The 14,551-nt window shown below is 34.4% G+C and overlaps 1 protein-coding gene across 2 annotated transcripts; it reads left to right on the forward strand.

The window, feature by feature from the left end:
* Window positions 1-1,846: 1,846 nt before the first annotated feature.
* Window positions 1,847-7,829, forward strand: LOC138315311 (uncharacterized). Of its 2 annotated transcripts, none has more exons than XM_069256226.1 (6): window positions 1,847-1,996; window positions 2,639-2,824; window positions 4,708-4,797; window positions 5,701-5,847; window positions 6,728-6,783; window positions 7,266-7,829. In XM_069256226.1, the coding sequence occupies exons 2-6, from the start codon at window positions 2,644-2,646 to the stop codon at window positions 7,350-7,352; spliced, it is 561 nt and encodes a 186-aa protein (XP_069112327.1). In that variant the 5' UTR covers window positions 1,847-1,996; window positions 2,639-2,643; the 3' UTR covers window positions 7,353-7,829. The 2 variants fall into 2 exon arrangements, with proteins under 2 accessions (XP_069112327.1, XP_069112328.1); XM_069256227.1 differs by lacking the exon at window positions 1,847-1,996 and adding an exon at window positions 2,023-2,151.
* The last annotated feature ends 6,722 nt before the right edge of the window (window positions 7,830-14,551 follow it).

Raw genomic sequence — 14,551 nt, forward strand, 5'->3', positions numbered from 1 at the left:
TGCCTCCTTTAGGAAATACCAACAAAAAATCTTAAAGGGAATACACGATTAAAGTTAATGATAAGGGATAAAACCAAATAAAAAATATTGGAAAACCCTTGTGAACAAGTATTTAACAGTAAATTAGCAGAACCAGGGTTTGTTTCCATAATAGGTAATAAGAATTTTTTAAGTTCAATGTTAAGTTGGGCAAAAACGTGTATGAAATATTCTTTCCAATGCAGTTTTAGAAGGTGTTGATAATCTTGCCGTGTGGAATTCGTTAAATGACGGCGGCCTCAACGATATTGTAAAAGATGGTAGATATTTATAGAGAAAACCCTTGAAAATTTAACCTTGACAGCGGTAACAATTCCGATAAGTAGTTACAAAGATAATTTGTCTCTGATCGTCTTAAACGTAGGTTACTAGCGTTGTTATCTTGTTTTACATTTGAATAAGATACAGGAACAAATAAGCATACTCTTGTGAATGAAACGCGAGTAAGCATCCAAAATCCATTGACCTTTATGTAAATTAATCAAAGTGGAATTATCAAAATTATGAATAACATTAACAAGTCCGATAAAAATCCAAGTAATGTATAACTTGTCTAAACCGAACCCTGTATAAACCGGAAACTTGTCATTACCGATTAATTTGTTTGGTCCCGGCAAATTTCTTAATAAACTATAGTATCCAAAACCTGCATAATCCGGAACCTGTCTTCTCTGAAAACCGGAACTGTCTAGGTAATGTTACTATACCTTTCTTTGTAAAATTAACTGGGGCAAACCAGCAGCAATGTTTTCACAACATGGGACTGATAATGAGGCGCCTAAGGGGATTTACCTGTACCGGTATACTGACAACTTTTCACTTTTCATTCGACGGTTTTGTTACATGTACATTGTATTTGTGAATACTTTTCACGGTCAATTCTAACAATAAAACATACACATAACTTCTGAGAGTTCATTTGAATGTAGCACACCGAGAGAAATGGATCGTACATATATACACCTCAGAAACCAAGAAAACAGTAGGATGGAATTCTGTGTTCTACCATGTAAATATATGAGAATAAATGTTTGTGCTGTAATAAAAAAAATCTCCTGGTGATTTTCATGTGAACATGTTATGATAAGGTTCTATCCTCTATAAACACCTGTATAAACCGAACAAATAGACTGGTCTCGTTCAATTCCGGTTTAGACAAGTTATACTGTAGTTGAGTGAGACACAAATCGGAAGACATCCATGTAGTATAAAGCTTGTGAAATGTCGTTATAGACTCAACTTTCAGAAAAAAAACCAGTTTCTCACAAAGGTTCAGGTCAACATTTACCGATCAATATAAGGCCACAAATAAGAAACCTCAAAACCTGAGATTTACCTGTGATCTTGCAATGAGAACAATTCTGAGATAGACAATAACTCCCTATCAACACATCTTAATCCCTATGTAAACACCCACCCTTCCCAGAGTTGGTGTTCGGGGAAGACCCCATCTCAATAGCCACGTTTGAGATAAAGCCCATGGATCCATTATTAATTGTTCTGATAAAACAAATCTTGCTTTGGTGTCCATCCTACTTGATCCTCGATTACGTTTTAAGAATTTCCGTTGTATCTGAGTAGTTGCGCCTATTGCAAATGTAAGAACAACGTGGATGTATTGCAAAGTTGGTAAATCTTCTGAATGTTATCGAATTTAATTTCTATATAAAAGAATGAATTATTGAATAAGAATTTTCCTCGGTGACTTTTAATTACACGTACGGAAGAATGTATATATAGCTAGGAGTTATCTCGGCCGAGATCTAGATAAAAATATACACATACAAAAAGCTCCTTCCCGCTGAATATACATTTTGTATACCAGGGGACATAACGAGGAAGTATATTCCCGTATTTTGGAGTGACACTGGATTCCTTTGTAACTCACGTTAGTCACTCACGTAGTGTGTGGTCATGTTCCTGGTCGTCCATTAGAACAGACGGGTGACAAATTCAGGTAATATGTTATATATTACTAAGCTAGAATATTTTTATTTCATAATGAGTTGGGTGGTTCAAAAGTTTAACATGTGAAAATTTTGGTTGTCTGTTTGTGTGTTTTGTTTTGACTAGCAACCATAACAGCTTGGGTTTTAGGACGGGGTGTTCCTTGTAAGTATGCAGTTTTGGATATCGACTTTGTTAATTTTATCTTGCCTTCTTGTAGTGTGAATTCGATATAGAAGACAAGTAGACGGAAATATGCGTCATGTTGTTAGTCGACTTGTTTATTCACGCAATGATTGCAGTATGTTGTTTAAAGTATAGCGGATATTTTTCTATAAATTGTTTAATAGTATACATGTATTATTGTTTTGAATAAAACCACAATGATACATGGATGTACTAGGAATACAGGCTATTTCAAAACGTTTGTTCGTTAGCATTATTATGAAAGGAAAATTTCTTCATTTATACATGTGTTCCAAAGCGCCCTGTTTTAAAATATGCTATATCAAATTATTTGCAGTGATTGATAGTTGTTTAATATAATTTATCAAAACCATAATGCCAAGAATATTGATATGGGTGATCCAAAAGTTTTGCTCAAATATTAAATTTGCTTAAAATTGTATTAAGATTAATTTGTGTTTAACAGAAATAATGAAGCAGCTGCTTTCGTCCGTCTTGGTGGCGTTGGTTTATCTCCACTTCCGGTGTAAAGCGGAAGTAGTGATGGTAGAAGACGCTACCATACAGCGTCTTATCAGGAAATACATGCCAACCTATCTCGGACAAAAAGATCTAGTGTTTGGCGAGCCTTCAGGGAATGCGACTTCGTGTGGTATGGTAATGATGATTGTTAAAAGCAAAACATAAGCTAAGGATGGGTTAAATATTACAAGACAAAGCTTGTTTGTTTGATTAATTAACGTTATAATAACAGTCTGGGTCATGTAACGACGGCCTCCCATGTATGCGGTGTGTAGCGTGTATGAAGTGTGTGGTGCGTGTTTTGGGCGACAGCGGTATATTCGTGTTGTGTCTTCTTGTGTTGTAGTGAAACTTTCTATACTGCTATAAAACTGGAGCATGCTGTCGAAGACACCAAGCAACCCCCATCCGGTCACATTATACTGACAACGGACATGCTATCTTATGCCTATGCTTTTTAAAAAGCGTCTAAGAATAAACAGTGCAGTAAATGAAATAACAACGAATTTATTAATACTAATTGATTAACGAACATTTTCTATTCTTTGTATCTGCATTTCCATATCTTTTCAAAACAGTTGAATAAATCAAGCCAATAACATTTAAGTGCCCACAGTTGATAAGGGAAGTCGATTGATTGTGACCAATTAAATCTAACTATAATCTATTTTAAGTACTTCCAGTTTTCCATGGTTGCACATTTTATACAAATGCATGTATTATCCTCGGGTGTACTGGTTCGCCCGTTGTCAGTATCTTGTGACCTGGTATGGTATTCACTAGGTGTTTTGGGTGGCATGCTGCAGTAAAAACGGTAAGATTTCCACAATACAAGAGAAGATGACACAACACGGATACCCCACAGTCTCCCAAAACACGCACCAAGCACTCATCATACACAAGACACCATATAGAGGCTGTCCTTAAATGACCCTTGCTATTTATAGAACGTAAATATAATGAACCCAACCAAGTGTTGTGGTGTGTGGGCTGTGCCAAACATAAACGATGAGGTGTCTCAAAAGGAGTATAACAACTTTCATTTTCAGTCAGCCAATGAGACTAAAATGATTAGCTTTTTCATACACAATATGTCAAAACCCGATTGAGTCATTTTTGTGCCATTTGTGTTAAAATAGGGCTGCTATCGTCTTAATGACAAACAGTTGTGTAGGATGGTTTTGAAAACAAAATTGTTGCTATTTCCAACGGCAGTAACCTTTATGGTGAAGACTCACTTGAAATAGAATTTTTAGCCCCTAACGCTAGATGATATAGAATTTTTGCTTGTTTTTTTGTTCCCATATATATTTTACTTTAGAATATGAATTTTGATAAAGTCCCCTAAAACGTCTAAAATGGTCTATGGGAAGCCCGGTGGGTCCAAATTGATATATACGTTAGACTCCTGTGGATTTTACGTATTTCTAATCAGGTAGTTGAATAAGTCAAGTCATCATTAACTTAATTGATAAACATGAATGTATATTATTTCTTAAATTTACTTACCTTATCTATAAGATCACCATGTGTAAGTACGCACCACATGGTTCAGGTACCTACATGTACTTGGTAATATCATCAGTCTAACACTAACCATCCGATTAACAAAAACAAAAGAATGTCACGAATATGTATTACTGGTAGACACCTATCATTCAGTGTCAGTTCTGTGTTGGTTGTACAATTTTATGATATAAGTTATGCATAACAGATACTGTCTTCGAACAGCTAAACAGCGCAAGGAACACGTATCATCACTCCTGAACCGACTCATTCCCTATGGTAATCCTTTAGTCTATTTGAGTGGCATTCATATTGGACTTTGGTTGCTTTATTTTACTGACTCATTTCATTGTCTTGCTAGAAAAATTCAATTTATAGTTGCTTTCATCTCTTCAATCTTTAAACAGGAAACCGGACGGAATTTGTACAGGACGTTACACATACATCGTCAAACTGTCAAAGCATCAAACTTACTCACTGCCTCTTCCTATCTGCTTCTTTTTTAAGGACCCGAACAGGCGAATATTGTCATTACTTGGTCACCCAAAACCATTATCTTAGGGCAAGCTGTCAGCATCAATGGCACGATGATAGCCCGTAAGTAAATATGTATTTTGGTTTGTATCAATGTATGATCCGTTGATGATAGATCGTTAATAAGCCTGTATGTAGGATAATCAGAAAGTTTTTTTTAAATATGCTAATAAGGGCGCAACGGAGTGCGAAGCATTTCTAAGGTAACAGATACACGAAAATATAAGAAAAAACACAATCTTCTAAATTCAATTCTACACACTGACAGCTTCAGTTTGCGGCCGCCATTTTGTCATACATATGGGGAGGTTGTGCGTTGCTCCGGTACTGCTCTCCCCAGTAAATATATATTTACCTAATCCAAATGCATTACAGGAGTAATTAAACATTTTTTATTACTTTTTAAATAATAATAATAACACTTTAAAAATTAAAAGCTATTGAAAGCAGTTAAAATATACACGAAGCGAAGATGAGCACAAGGAATCATGACGTCACATAACGTCAACAAATAGCGCGAAATCATAGGATTCGCATACGCGGCACTCCAGGCCTTGAATGGACACAGTGAAATCCAAATCTTAGGGTTCATTTCTTTGAGTTTATGCTAGACAATTATTACATCATATACTTTTAGTTTAAAGTGCGTCCTTTTATTTCTAAATTATGTCTTCACATAAAATAGAAAATAAAATAAACAAGTAGAGCTTCGCTCTTCCTATGCCGTGCATGATTCATGTTAAAACATCTGGTTGCGCCCTTTAAGGCCTTGCCCTCAGACATATTAATGATTATTTTTAATACTCACCAGTCAGTTTATAGTGGTAGCTATGGGCTGCTGTCTTCTAAAGAGTCATGTCGTGGATCTACCCGCTCAAATTAGTCACTTTCATGTATTTTTATGCAAATGCGAATTGGTTTGAATTTATTGATGCGTACTTACCACATATTCACTTTGTCTTGCAGCGGTAGATTTAGATGTCTGGACAGCAACAGCTACAGTATATATTGCTGGAGAATCGACACCGTTTGCTGGGATTACTTTTAAAGGTGGATGTGACACCTTGAAACAACAAGGCTTTGTTGGGCTGCACTGTCCTATCAAGAAGAATGGTATATGTAGTATATTGAACATAACTGTGTGAAGTTACTGACCGATAAATGCAGTCGTTACCGTGTAAAAATATATATCAATTATGGACCACTGTTAATGTTCATATGGTATTATATCGCCCGATTAGAATAAATAATGACCGATGTTTGAGCTCAAAGTCATTATTTTAAATTCTACTATAGGGCGATATAACACCATATTAACAGAAACAAAGGTCCTTAATTTTTATATTAGACATGTCGTTTCTTCAACAAATGTCAAAAACATTCTCTAATATATATATCAATTATAAGAAAAAGCGTTGGTCAAAGAACGACACCCTGAAGAATGCAGCTTTTTTGCAAAGAATATTGATTCGGTGTTTCTACAAATGGAAACCCCGAGTCAATATGCTATATATTGAACGTCACGTGACCATGTATAAGCCAATGAAAAAAAGTTAAAAATCAGTGCATATCTAATATATATGTGTCGACCGACGGCTGTAATTTTGATATTAACATAAATAATTTATCAGTCTCAAACGGTTACAGTCAAACTTTTCTATGAACACCACCCAAGGAACAAAGAATGGTCTTTTATATCCAAGTGGTCATAACACACATGTGAAAATGTATTGACGTTGATCATTTGGAACCCTATATAGTGATCTTATTAAGGGTGGTCTAAATATAGAGATGGTCGCTAAGTTATGTCTGACTGCACCTACGTTGTACATGATTCGTGGTAATACAATAAGGAACAAAAGGATCATTCTTCAAAATAAAAATTATTAGAAAACTAAAAGTAAATTTTATATGTGCTTGTAACTTATTTGTGCGTCTAACATTCGTTTTGTTTTGATGTGGTATAACTGTACTACTGATGTATGTGTTACAGATCGGCTGAAGGTATCTTATATCTCACCGGAATCAAGTACAGCCCGACTGATTGAGGTAAGGAGGATTTTCAAAGCTAAAGTGTAAGCAGTGTTAGTGAGAGATATTTCTGCATGCGACAAACGGTTTTGAGTGAATCGGGAGATCTGTTTGGGTGATATATTTTAAAATATTTGTGTCATATCTTAAAAAGAATCGAGTCCTAAGACGTATGAGTACAGGGATAGAGGTTATGAGTAATTTACGCGAGGAAATTAAATGTGTAGTAGCTCGGGCCGTATGAAATGGCGACGTGATTGTGTAAGCCATGAGACTTGTATGCAGGCAACTTGTGTACAAGATACTATGAAGAAGGGACTTGTGTGCAGGAAACTTGTTTGCATGAAGCTTATGAGCAACATGCGCTTTGAAAATCTAACAGTTTGCTTAATTGACAAGTTTACAAATACACAATCGAAACACTGTTAGCCGATACTGTTTTCATATTGTTAAAAGTTTTGTATTGTATGTTAAAATTATATATCGTTTGTGTGATACAGGGTCATTTCATCCTTAAAGTGGAGGTAAAGAATGGGAAGGATGAGGAATTCGGCTGTGTCAAAGTGGACGCGGTCATAAGATCATGATATATAGTTTCCCGTCACAGAGTGCATGATCCATGACATCAAATAGGGATGTTATTCATGTTCATTGAGAAGACTTTGTCATTGTTGATGTCAACGATGCAAAAGCAAAATTAAGACGAACAAAACTGTACAGAAATAAACCAATATTATGAGTCATTTGTTGCACATTTTTACCTCTAGCCACACACATTGCTATAACTATGATACCATGGCACATTAATATAGAAACAATATGTAGTAAATGTTTAACTATTGCAAAAGTATTGTGACTGCTAAGACTGGGACATTTTCCCCGGAAACCTTGTATTTTCTCTATTATTAAAAACATTGTTTTGTAAATTTGAAGAATATTTCATTGTGATTGCCAAGACTGGGACATTTTTCCTGAAAAAAAATTCTCGTCGCTTTGAACTATTTTTGAACAATGTTTGTATAGAATAAAAAAAATTATGTTTACGAATACAATTTTGTTATATATTTCTCTTGTTTGTATTATATGTATATTAATTAACGTCCTATTAACAACTAGGGTCATGTAAGGACGGTCTCCCATGTATACGGTGTGTAGCGTGTGTGTAGTGCGAGGTGCGTGTTTTGGGAGACTGCGGTATGTTCGTGTTGTGTTCTCTTGTATAGCGGAACTTTTGCCCTTTTTATAGTACTATATTACTGAAGAATTTCTTATGAAATCTTTTTTTTTATAATATTTCGATCAATAGGAGTCTTATCAAAGCATTTTGTCTACACATAATAGATTTCGTCGTATATTCAACCTTTTACATGACACACAGTTTTATCTTATCAATAGAAATATATTTTGAAGCGGAAATATTTTTAAAATGGATCGAAACTGACCAAAACAGGAAAGAGATTTTATAGATAAACCAACAATTATATTTTAAAACAATAAATAAAAAATGAAAAATATTTCGTGATGTCTTGAATTTCAATATGGCCGTCATGGAAATAATTCTAAATCCATATTTTATTTAATGCTGATATAATGCTTTAATCAATTAACATTACCTTCTAAATTCTATTTTTCAAAACATATAGTCATAAATGCAAGAAAAATATAACTTTTTTTTTTAAATGGGGCGACTTAATGACTATAAAATAAGAAAAATCTGACCGAAACTTTCATATTGTTAAACATGTTCTACCAAAAAAATGATATATCATCAAAGGCCCACTTTGTTTCTGGAACAAATATCAAATGTTTCTTAAAACAATAACAGCAGAAGAAAATATAGATCGATGGCTTATGAAGAGGGTACAATGCCAATCAAACGCAAGATTCCATGTGAAATCTATGATAACAATGAAGTTTAATTTCGTTTTTTCGTCGTTTGTTGCGATAACATTACTGAGCGGTTGTATCAAAGGACACAAAATTACATATTTAAAACACGTTTTACATGTTCATTTTAAAAATTAATTAGATAAGAGGAAAATACGTGACAAGGGATGTAACTCTAGCTTAAAATGGATATAAAGCAGGGTGTAAAACAAGAAAATAGGAATAACATTTCATAGTGCTTAGAACAGCCATGTCATCCTGGATATTCCAAGGATTGCTATCATGTCATTGTAACAAACCTCAAAGCTCGATGTATCAAGTTGATTTGATTTAAAGTACAGGTGGTATTAGGTCAATTGAACATGACCCCTTATGGGATGTTGACCATTATTTCCAACCGGAAATTGTCGATTTGAAGAAAAGTATTACATCAGTTGTTGGTTGCATTTTTTTTTAATTCTAAATAACATATCCAAAAAGAAAGAAATTCGTTAAGCCGTTATGAAATATTGAAAAATGCAAATTAAAAACAGGAATTGGGTTCAGAGTGGCAATATGGGATTTCTGACCAAGATAAAATGGCTGCTATCACACCTTCAACTCATGCCATACACAATGGTGACATGTTCATTAGCATATATTTTACCGTTTTGGAGATCGTTTAATTGTAAACAACTTTAGATGGAGAATAATAATAAAAAGAACAAAAACAACAGGTCTATCACCCGAAGCCCTAACAATTGTTTTTGGAATATCTGGTAACGACGATAGAATTTTTTACATGGCCAATTTTTGCAGAACGTTTGAGAAGGAATAAAGTTCCAAAAATTAAAGACAACAGCCAAGAATTAATCTGTAACAGTAGAATGTGGCAGCCATGGTGTTAATTGACCTCATATTAATGTATTTAAATTATATTTATATTGACCAAAAAGATGTTAAAATTATTATTTTTAACATTTTAGTAAGAAAAAATGCAGTGAATCCTCCAAAAATTAATCGAGGGGTTTAAATCAATGTTGGCGGCCATCTCGGAAAATACATTGTCCTAAATACTACCTTTTAAATAATAAAGTCACTAATTAATTTAATCATTTAAACATTGTTTGAGAAGGATCACGGGTGAAAAAGTTTAGGAAAAAACTTACTATATATATATTATTCTGAAATTGGTTTTTTAAAGATGTTCCACCGCTGACAAATGGTATTTGTTCACTATCAAAAAAAGGAGCAGAAGATTTAGTACTTTCCTTCTGTTACAAAAGTTACTTACTTTACACCATTGCCACCATTGAAAAGTTTAAACTTCTAATTTTACTTCAAGTTAAATATGTAAAATAATTAATTGCATCCCGAAAAAATTCCGTTGCACTATATTCTATATGAAATGAAGTACTGATTGCGCATGCACCCAAGGCGGAATAAATTATTTTATATTATTTTTATGTTAATTAGGCACATATATACACGATTAAACACAAATTATTGTTCGAATGATAAATATAATTTATGCTTTGTCGGTGGTGGAGTATCTTTAAGTGTTTTTGGTGACCATCTTGGAAAATGGCCGCCAGTGACAGCGTATTAATGTCTGTCAATTCTTTTTATTTAGAAACAAAATGTTTATTATTTACGAAGGATCAAGTTTAAAAAAAAAAAAAGTAAATCGCCTTAAAATCAATCTATTTACAGGGTTTTAATCATTTGTCTGTTTGTTTGTTTGACTCAATTAACGTCTTATTAACAGCAAGGGTCATGTGAGGACGACCTCCTATGTATGCGATGTGTTGCGTGTGTGTGCGATGGACGTGTTTTGGGAGACTGCGGTATATTTGTGTTGTGTCTTCTTGTTGAACTGTTGCCCTTTTTATCGTGCTATATCACTGAAACATGCCGCCGAAGACACCAGGCAACACACCCCACCCAGTCACATTATACTGACAACGGGCGAACCAGTCGTCCCACTCCCGTTATGCTGAGCGCTATGCAGGAGCAGAAACTACCACTTTTATAGACTTTAGTGTGTCTCGGCCAGGGGACAGAACCCAGAGTCTTCCTCACAGCGCCGAGCGCTCAATCAAATGTTGGGTGGTGTCAAGGGAGACCTTAGGAAGAATAATGTAATTTAGGAAGAAAGAAAAGATAAGATCCTTAATTTAGTCGCCTTTTACCATCATGCAAGGGGCAGCATGTACAATTCAATTTTTGCGGCCATCTGGAAAATGGCCACCATTGACGTCATCAGAAAATGTCGCTTAATACTACATTTAAAAAATTAAAAAATCAACAATTAATTTAATCAGTTAAACATTGTTATAGAAGGATCAAGGGTGAGAAAGTTCCGAAAAAGCCCACTTAGGTTTTATAAATATATTATTTTGAAATGGGCTTGCTAATTGTTTTTGGTGGCCATCTTGGAAAATGGCTACCATTGACGTCATCAGAAATTGTCGCCTAATACTATCTTAAAAATGATAAAGTCAATAATTCATTCAGTCATTTAAACATTGTTTGAGAAGGATTAATGGCAAAAAAAATTCAGAAAAAAAAGACCTACAGTTAATCTGCAATTGGGTTTTACAGTTAATCTGAAATGGGACTTTTAAGTGTTTTTGGTGGCCATCTTGGAAAGTGGCCGCCACTGACGGCATATTAATGTCTGTAAATACCTTTTCATGTAGAAACAAAATGTTTATTAATTCAGTTTCAACATTTTAGTATCATTTACGAAGGAACAAGTTTTTAAAATTAGTAAATCCTCTAAAAATCAATCTATTACGTGGTTTTAATCATTGTTGGCGGGCATGTTGGAAAATAGCCGCCATTGACGTCATTAAATGTCGTTAAATACTATTTAGAAAATAATAATAAAGTCAATCATTCATTCAATCATTTAAACATTGTTTGAGAAGGATAAAGGGCATTTTTTTTTAATAAAAGACTTATAATTTATCTGAAATTGGGTTTTTAAGTGATTTTAGCGGCCATATTGGAAAATGGCCGCCAGTGACGTCATCAAGCTAATTCGCGATGGCTCAGAGGCCATGCATTTTTCTTTTGGTCTGAACTTCATTTGTGCCAAGTTTCATGGTTTTATCATAATTTGCACGAAATATGCACTTATCTGCCCCACTCTCGCACGGAGCCTTCAGTTTTACTATGATATAATCCAGGGGTGGATATGATGGTAACACCTCCAATACCGAGGATGAATATTTTGCATATCACATGAAAGTTGCAATAGTACTTTTAAAGACAAATCTTTGTTAACAGTTAAATATATGGAAATAAAGCTTCAAAGATCTTTAGAGAATACAGTTTGAGCATATCTAATAATCGATGTGGGTTACACGCCATTAGATAACTTTGGATACATCATTGGTAAATAAATCGCTCATGGCTAAAGAGCATTACATCCATTTTAAAGATAAATTTATGATTAAAATTCTGCGCATATTATGTTCGATTTTTCTTAATTTTCACTGTCAATGCCGTTATATTTCTTTATTTGATACTGTTCATAACATTATTTATGTAAATGTTATTTCTTCATTGCGAAATACGTGTATATCATCAGATTCATATTCCGCTTTAATGGGCAACCATAGGGAATGTTGAATGCATTTGTTTTTAAGAATAGCACATAGAATGAAAACAAAGATTAAATATTTACAGGAGTTATCTCCCCTTACACACAACTACACGCTATTTGTACATATTCTTTGGTCAATTTGAACACGATGGTGATATTGGCACGAAACACCTTTCACAGACAGAAAAAATCTTAGTAGGATGATTAATTACAAACTCCCCCTAAGATGGACTTAATGTAGGTCTTGATGTGGTCTTACACACGCTATCTACTGCCTATAGTATAGATCAAACATGGACAACAAGCATGAATAATTCACTTAATTTTGTTCTCGATATCTTTGCAGACAGTCATTTGATGAACGCTAGTAAGTATAAAACTGTGGCCATACTTGTTAAGAAAATAGAATATGGAGTCCCAGTGTGTTGTCTTTCAATATATACATAAATTTCTATCACTTTATAATACTGTATACTCAGCCGACCATAAAGACTTCCTTTAATTTCACTTCGTGCCAGAGAAAATATAGTTCGCTCTGATATCGATGTGACACGAATATCGTCTTTATTGGTCAATATTTATCAGTTTATCCTATTTATATGCTTAAAGCACTATTAATGTTTCTGTTTCAATCTTGTAGGATTTCCATCTAAATGCTAAGTGGAAATAGGTTTTGTTAACATAGTGTGTATCCACACACCAACACACAGTGACCATAGGTCACATTTCACTATCAACGAGCAAACCAGTCGTTCCATTCTCTTTAAACTGAACGTTAAGCAGGAACAAAAACTACCAATGTATAGACAGAACCCAGAGTCTTCTTCAAATGGGCAAGTGATCCACTCAAGGCAAAAATAAGGGGAGACGATTGAAAGGACAAGTCAATTAGAGATCATAAGTATATAACCGTAAACGCAAAGTGATGATATCAAGACTGTCAAAACATTTATTAAAAGTAACAAAAGTTACATTCGCTAAAATTTCCTGAAGATAGCAAAGAATCTTGATATCTGATTTGAATATGGAGCATGTTAGAAATGGATGGTACTATCGTTTGTGCAAATAAATGGTTTTAACATTCATTTACGTTCATTGGGGACAGGAGAGATATATGAAATATTTAAACAACGTACTCATTCAAAGAGGCTTATATTAGAATTGTGCAGAACTACATGTATCAAGAGCGTTGTTTAAATTAATGACCTTTTATAAATAAATACAAGTTACTAGACGGGACGACTGGTTGTTAGTATAAGGTAACTGTAAACGGGTTTTTTCTGCTTCTGACGCTTAGCTTAAACAGGTTGGGATAACTTGTTTGCCCGTTATAAGTATAATATGATCGGATGTATTGTTCGGTGTCTTTGACGGTATGCTTCAGTAAGATCGCACTATAACAAGGGTAAAACTTCACTATAATAAGGGTAAAACTTCACTATAACAAGGTAAAACTTCACTATAACAAGGTAAAACTTCACTATAACCAGGGTAAAACTTCACTATAACCAGGGTAAAACTTCACTAAAACAAGGGTAAAACTTCACTATAACAAGGGTAAAACTTCACTATAACAAAGGTAAAGCTTCACTATAACAAGGTAAAGCTTCACTATAACCAGGGTAAAACTTCACTATAACAAGGGTAAAACTTCACTATAACAAGGGTAAAACTTCACTATGACAAGGGTAAAACTTCACTATAACAAGTGTTAAACTTCACTATAACCAGGGTAAAACTTCACTATAACAAGGGTAAAACTTCACTATTACAAGGACACAAAGATATTTCGCAGCCTCCTAAACATACAGACAATCACAGCGCAACCAACACATTGTAGACAAGGGATGCCTATAAAAGATACTGGATGTTCATATGACGTTAAGTTGAATCAGCCAACCACGTCAATGCATTCTTTCAACGATGATATACAAAGAAAGCTAAACAAAAATGGTCAAAAATCCTAAATAAAATGTAATATTCGTTTTCACTAAACTCTCGTAACAATCACTTTTCATGCCCCCCCCCCCTCCCAATAGAAGTAGCTATCACATGACAGCTGTGTTATTACGCTGACATCGTCAGCTGTTAACAGTTTAGTACTTGTTTTACCTGTCCATCTGACTCACCTGTAATTAGAAGCCAGCCTTACCTGATAATTAGTTGTACAGAAATGTCTTTGTATCCCGAACAATACGATGTGATGGTGCCTGTTGGTTGCAGGTACCCCGGTAAAACTAGGGGAATATTCCTGTGTCGGAGAGTGACCTTAATAAGTTAGGGTCACAGGGTACATGAGGATTTACA

Source organism: Argopecten irradians, chromosome 2 (genome assembly GCF_041381155.1).
Source record: "Argopecten irradians isolate NY chromosome 2, Ai_NY, whole genome shotgun sequence".
Taxonomy (NCBI): domain Eukaryota; kingdom Metazoa; phylum Mollusca; class Bivalvia; order Pectinida; family Pectinidae; genus Argopecten; species Argopecten irradians.

Excerpts from the sequence above, each read along its gene's own strand:
- LOC138315311 (XM_069256226.1), top strand. The coding sequence starts at position 2,644 with ATGAAGCAGCTGCTTTCGTCCGTCTTGGTGGCGTTGGTTTATCTCCAC. Across the intron at positions 4,798-5,700 it reads CAATGGCACGATGATAGCCC|CGGTAGATTTAGATGTCTGG; the intron begins GTAAGTAAATAT and ends TTTGTCTTGCAG. Across the intron at positions 6,784-7,265 it reads GTACAGCCCGACTGATTGAG|GGTCATTTCATCCTTAAAGT; the intron begins GTAAGGAGGATT and ends TGTGTGATACAG.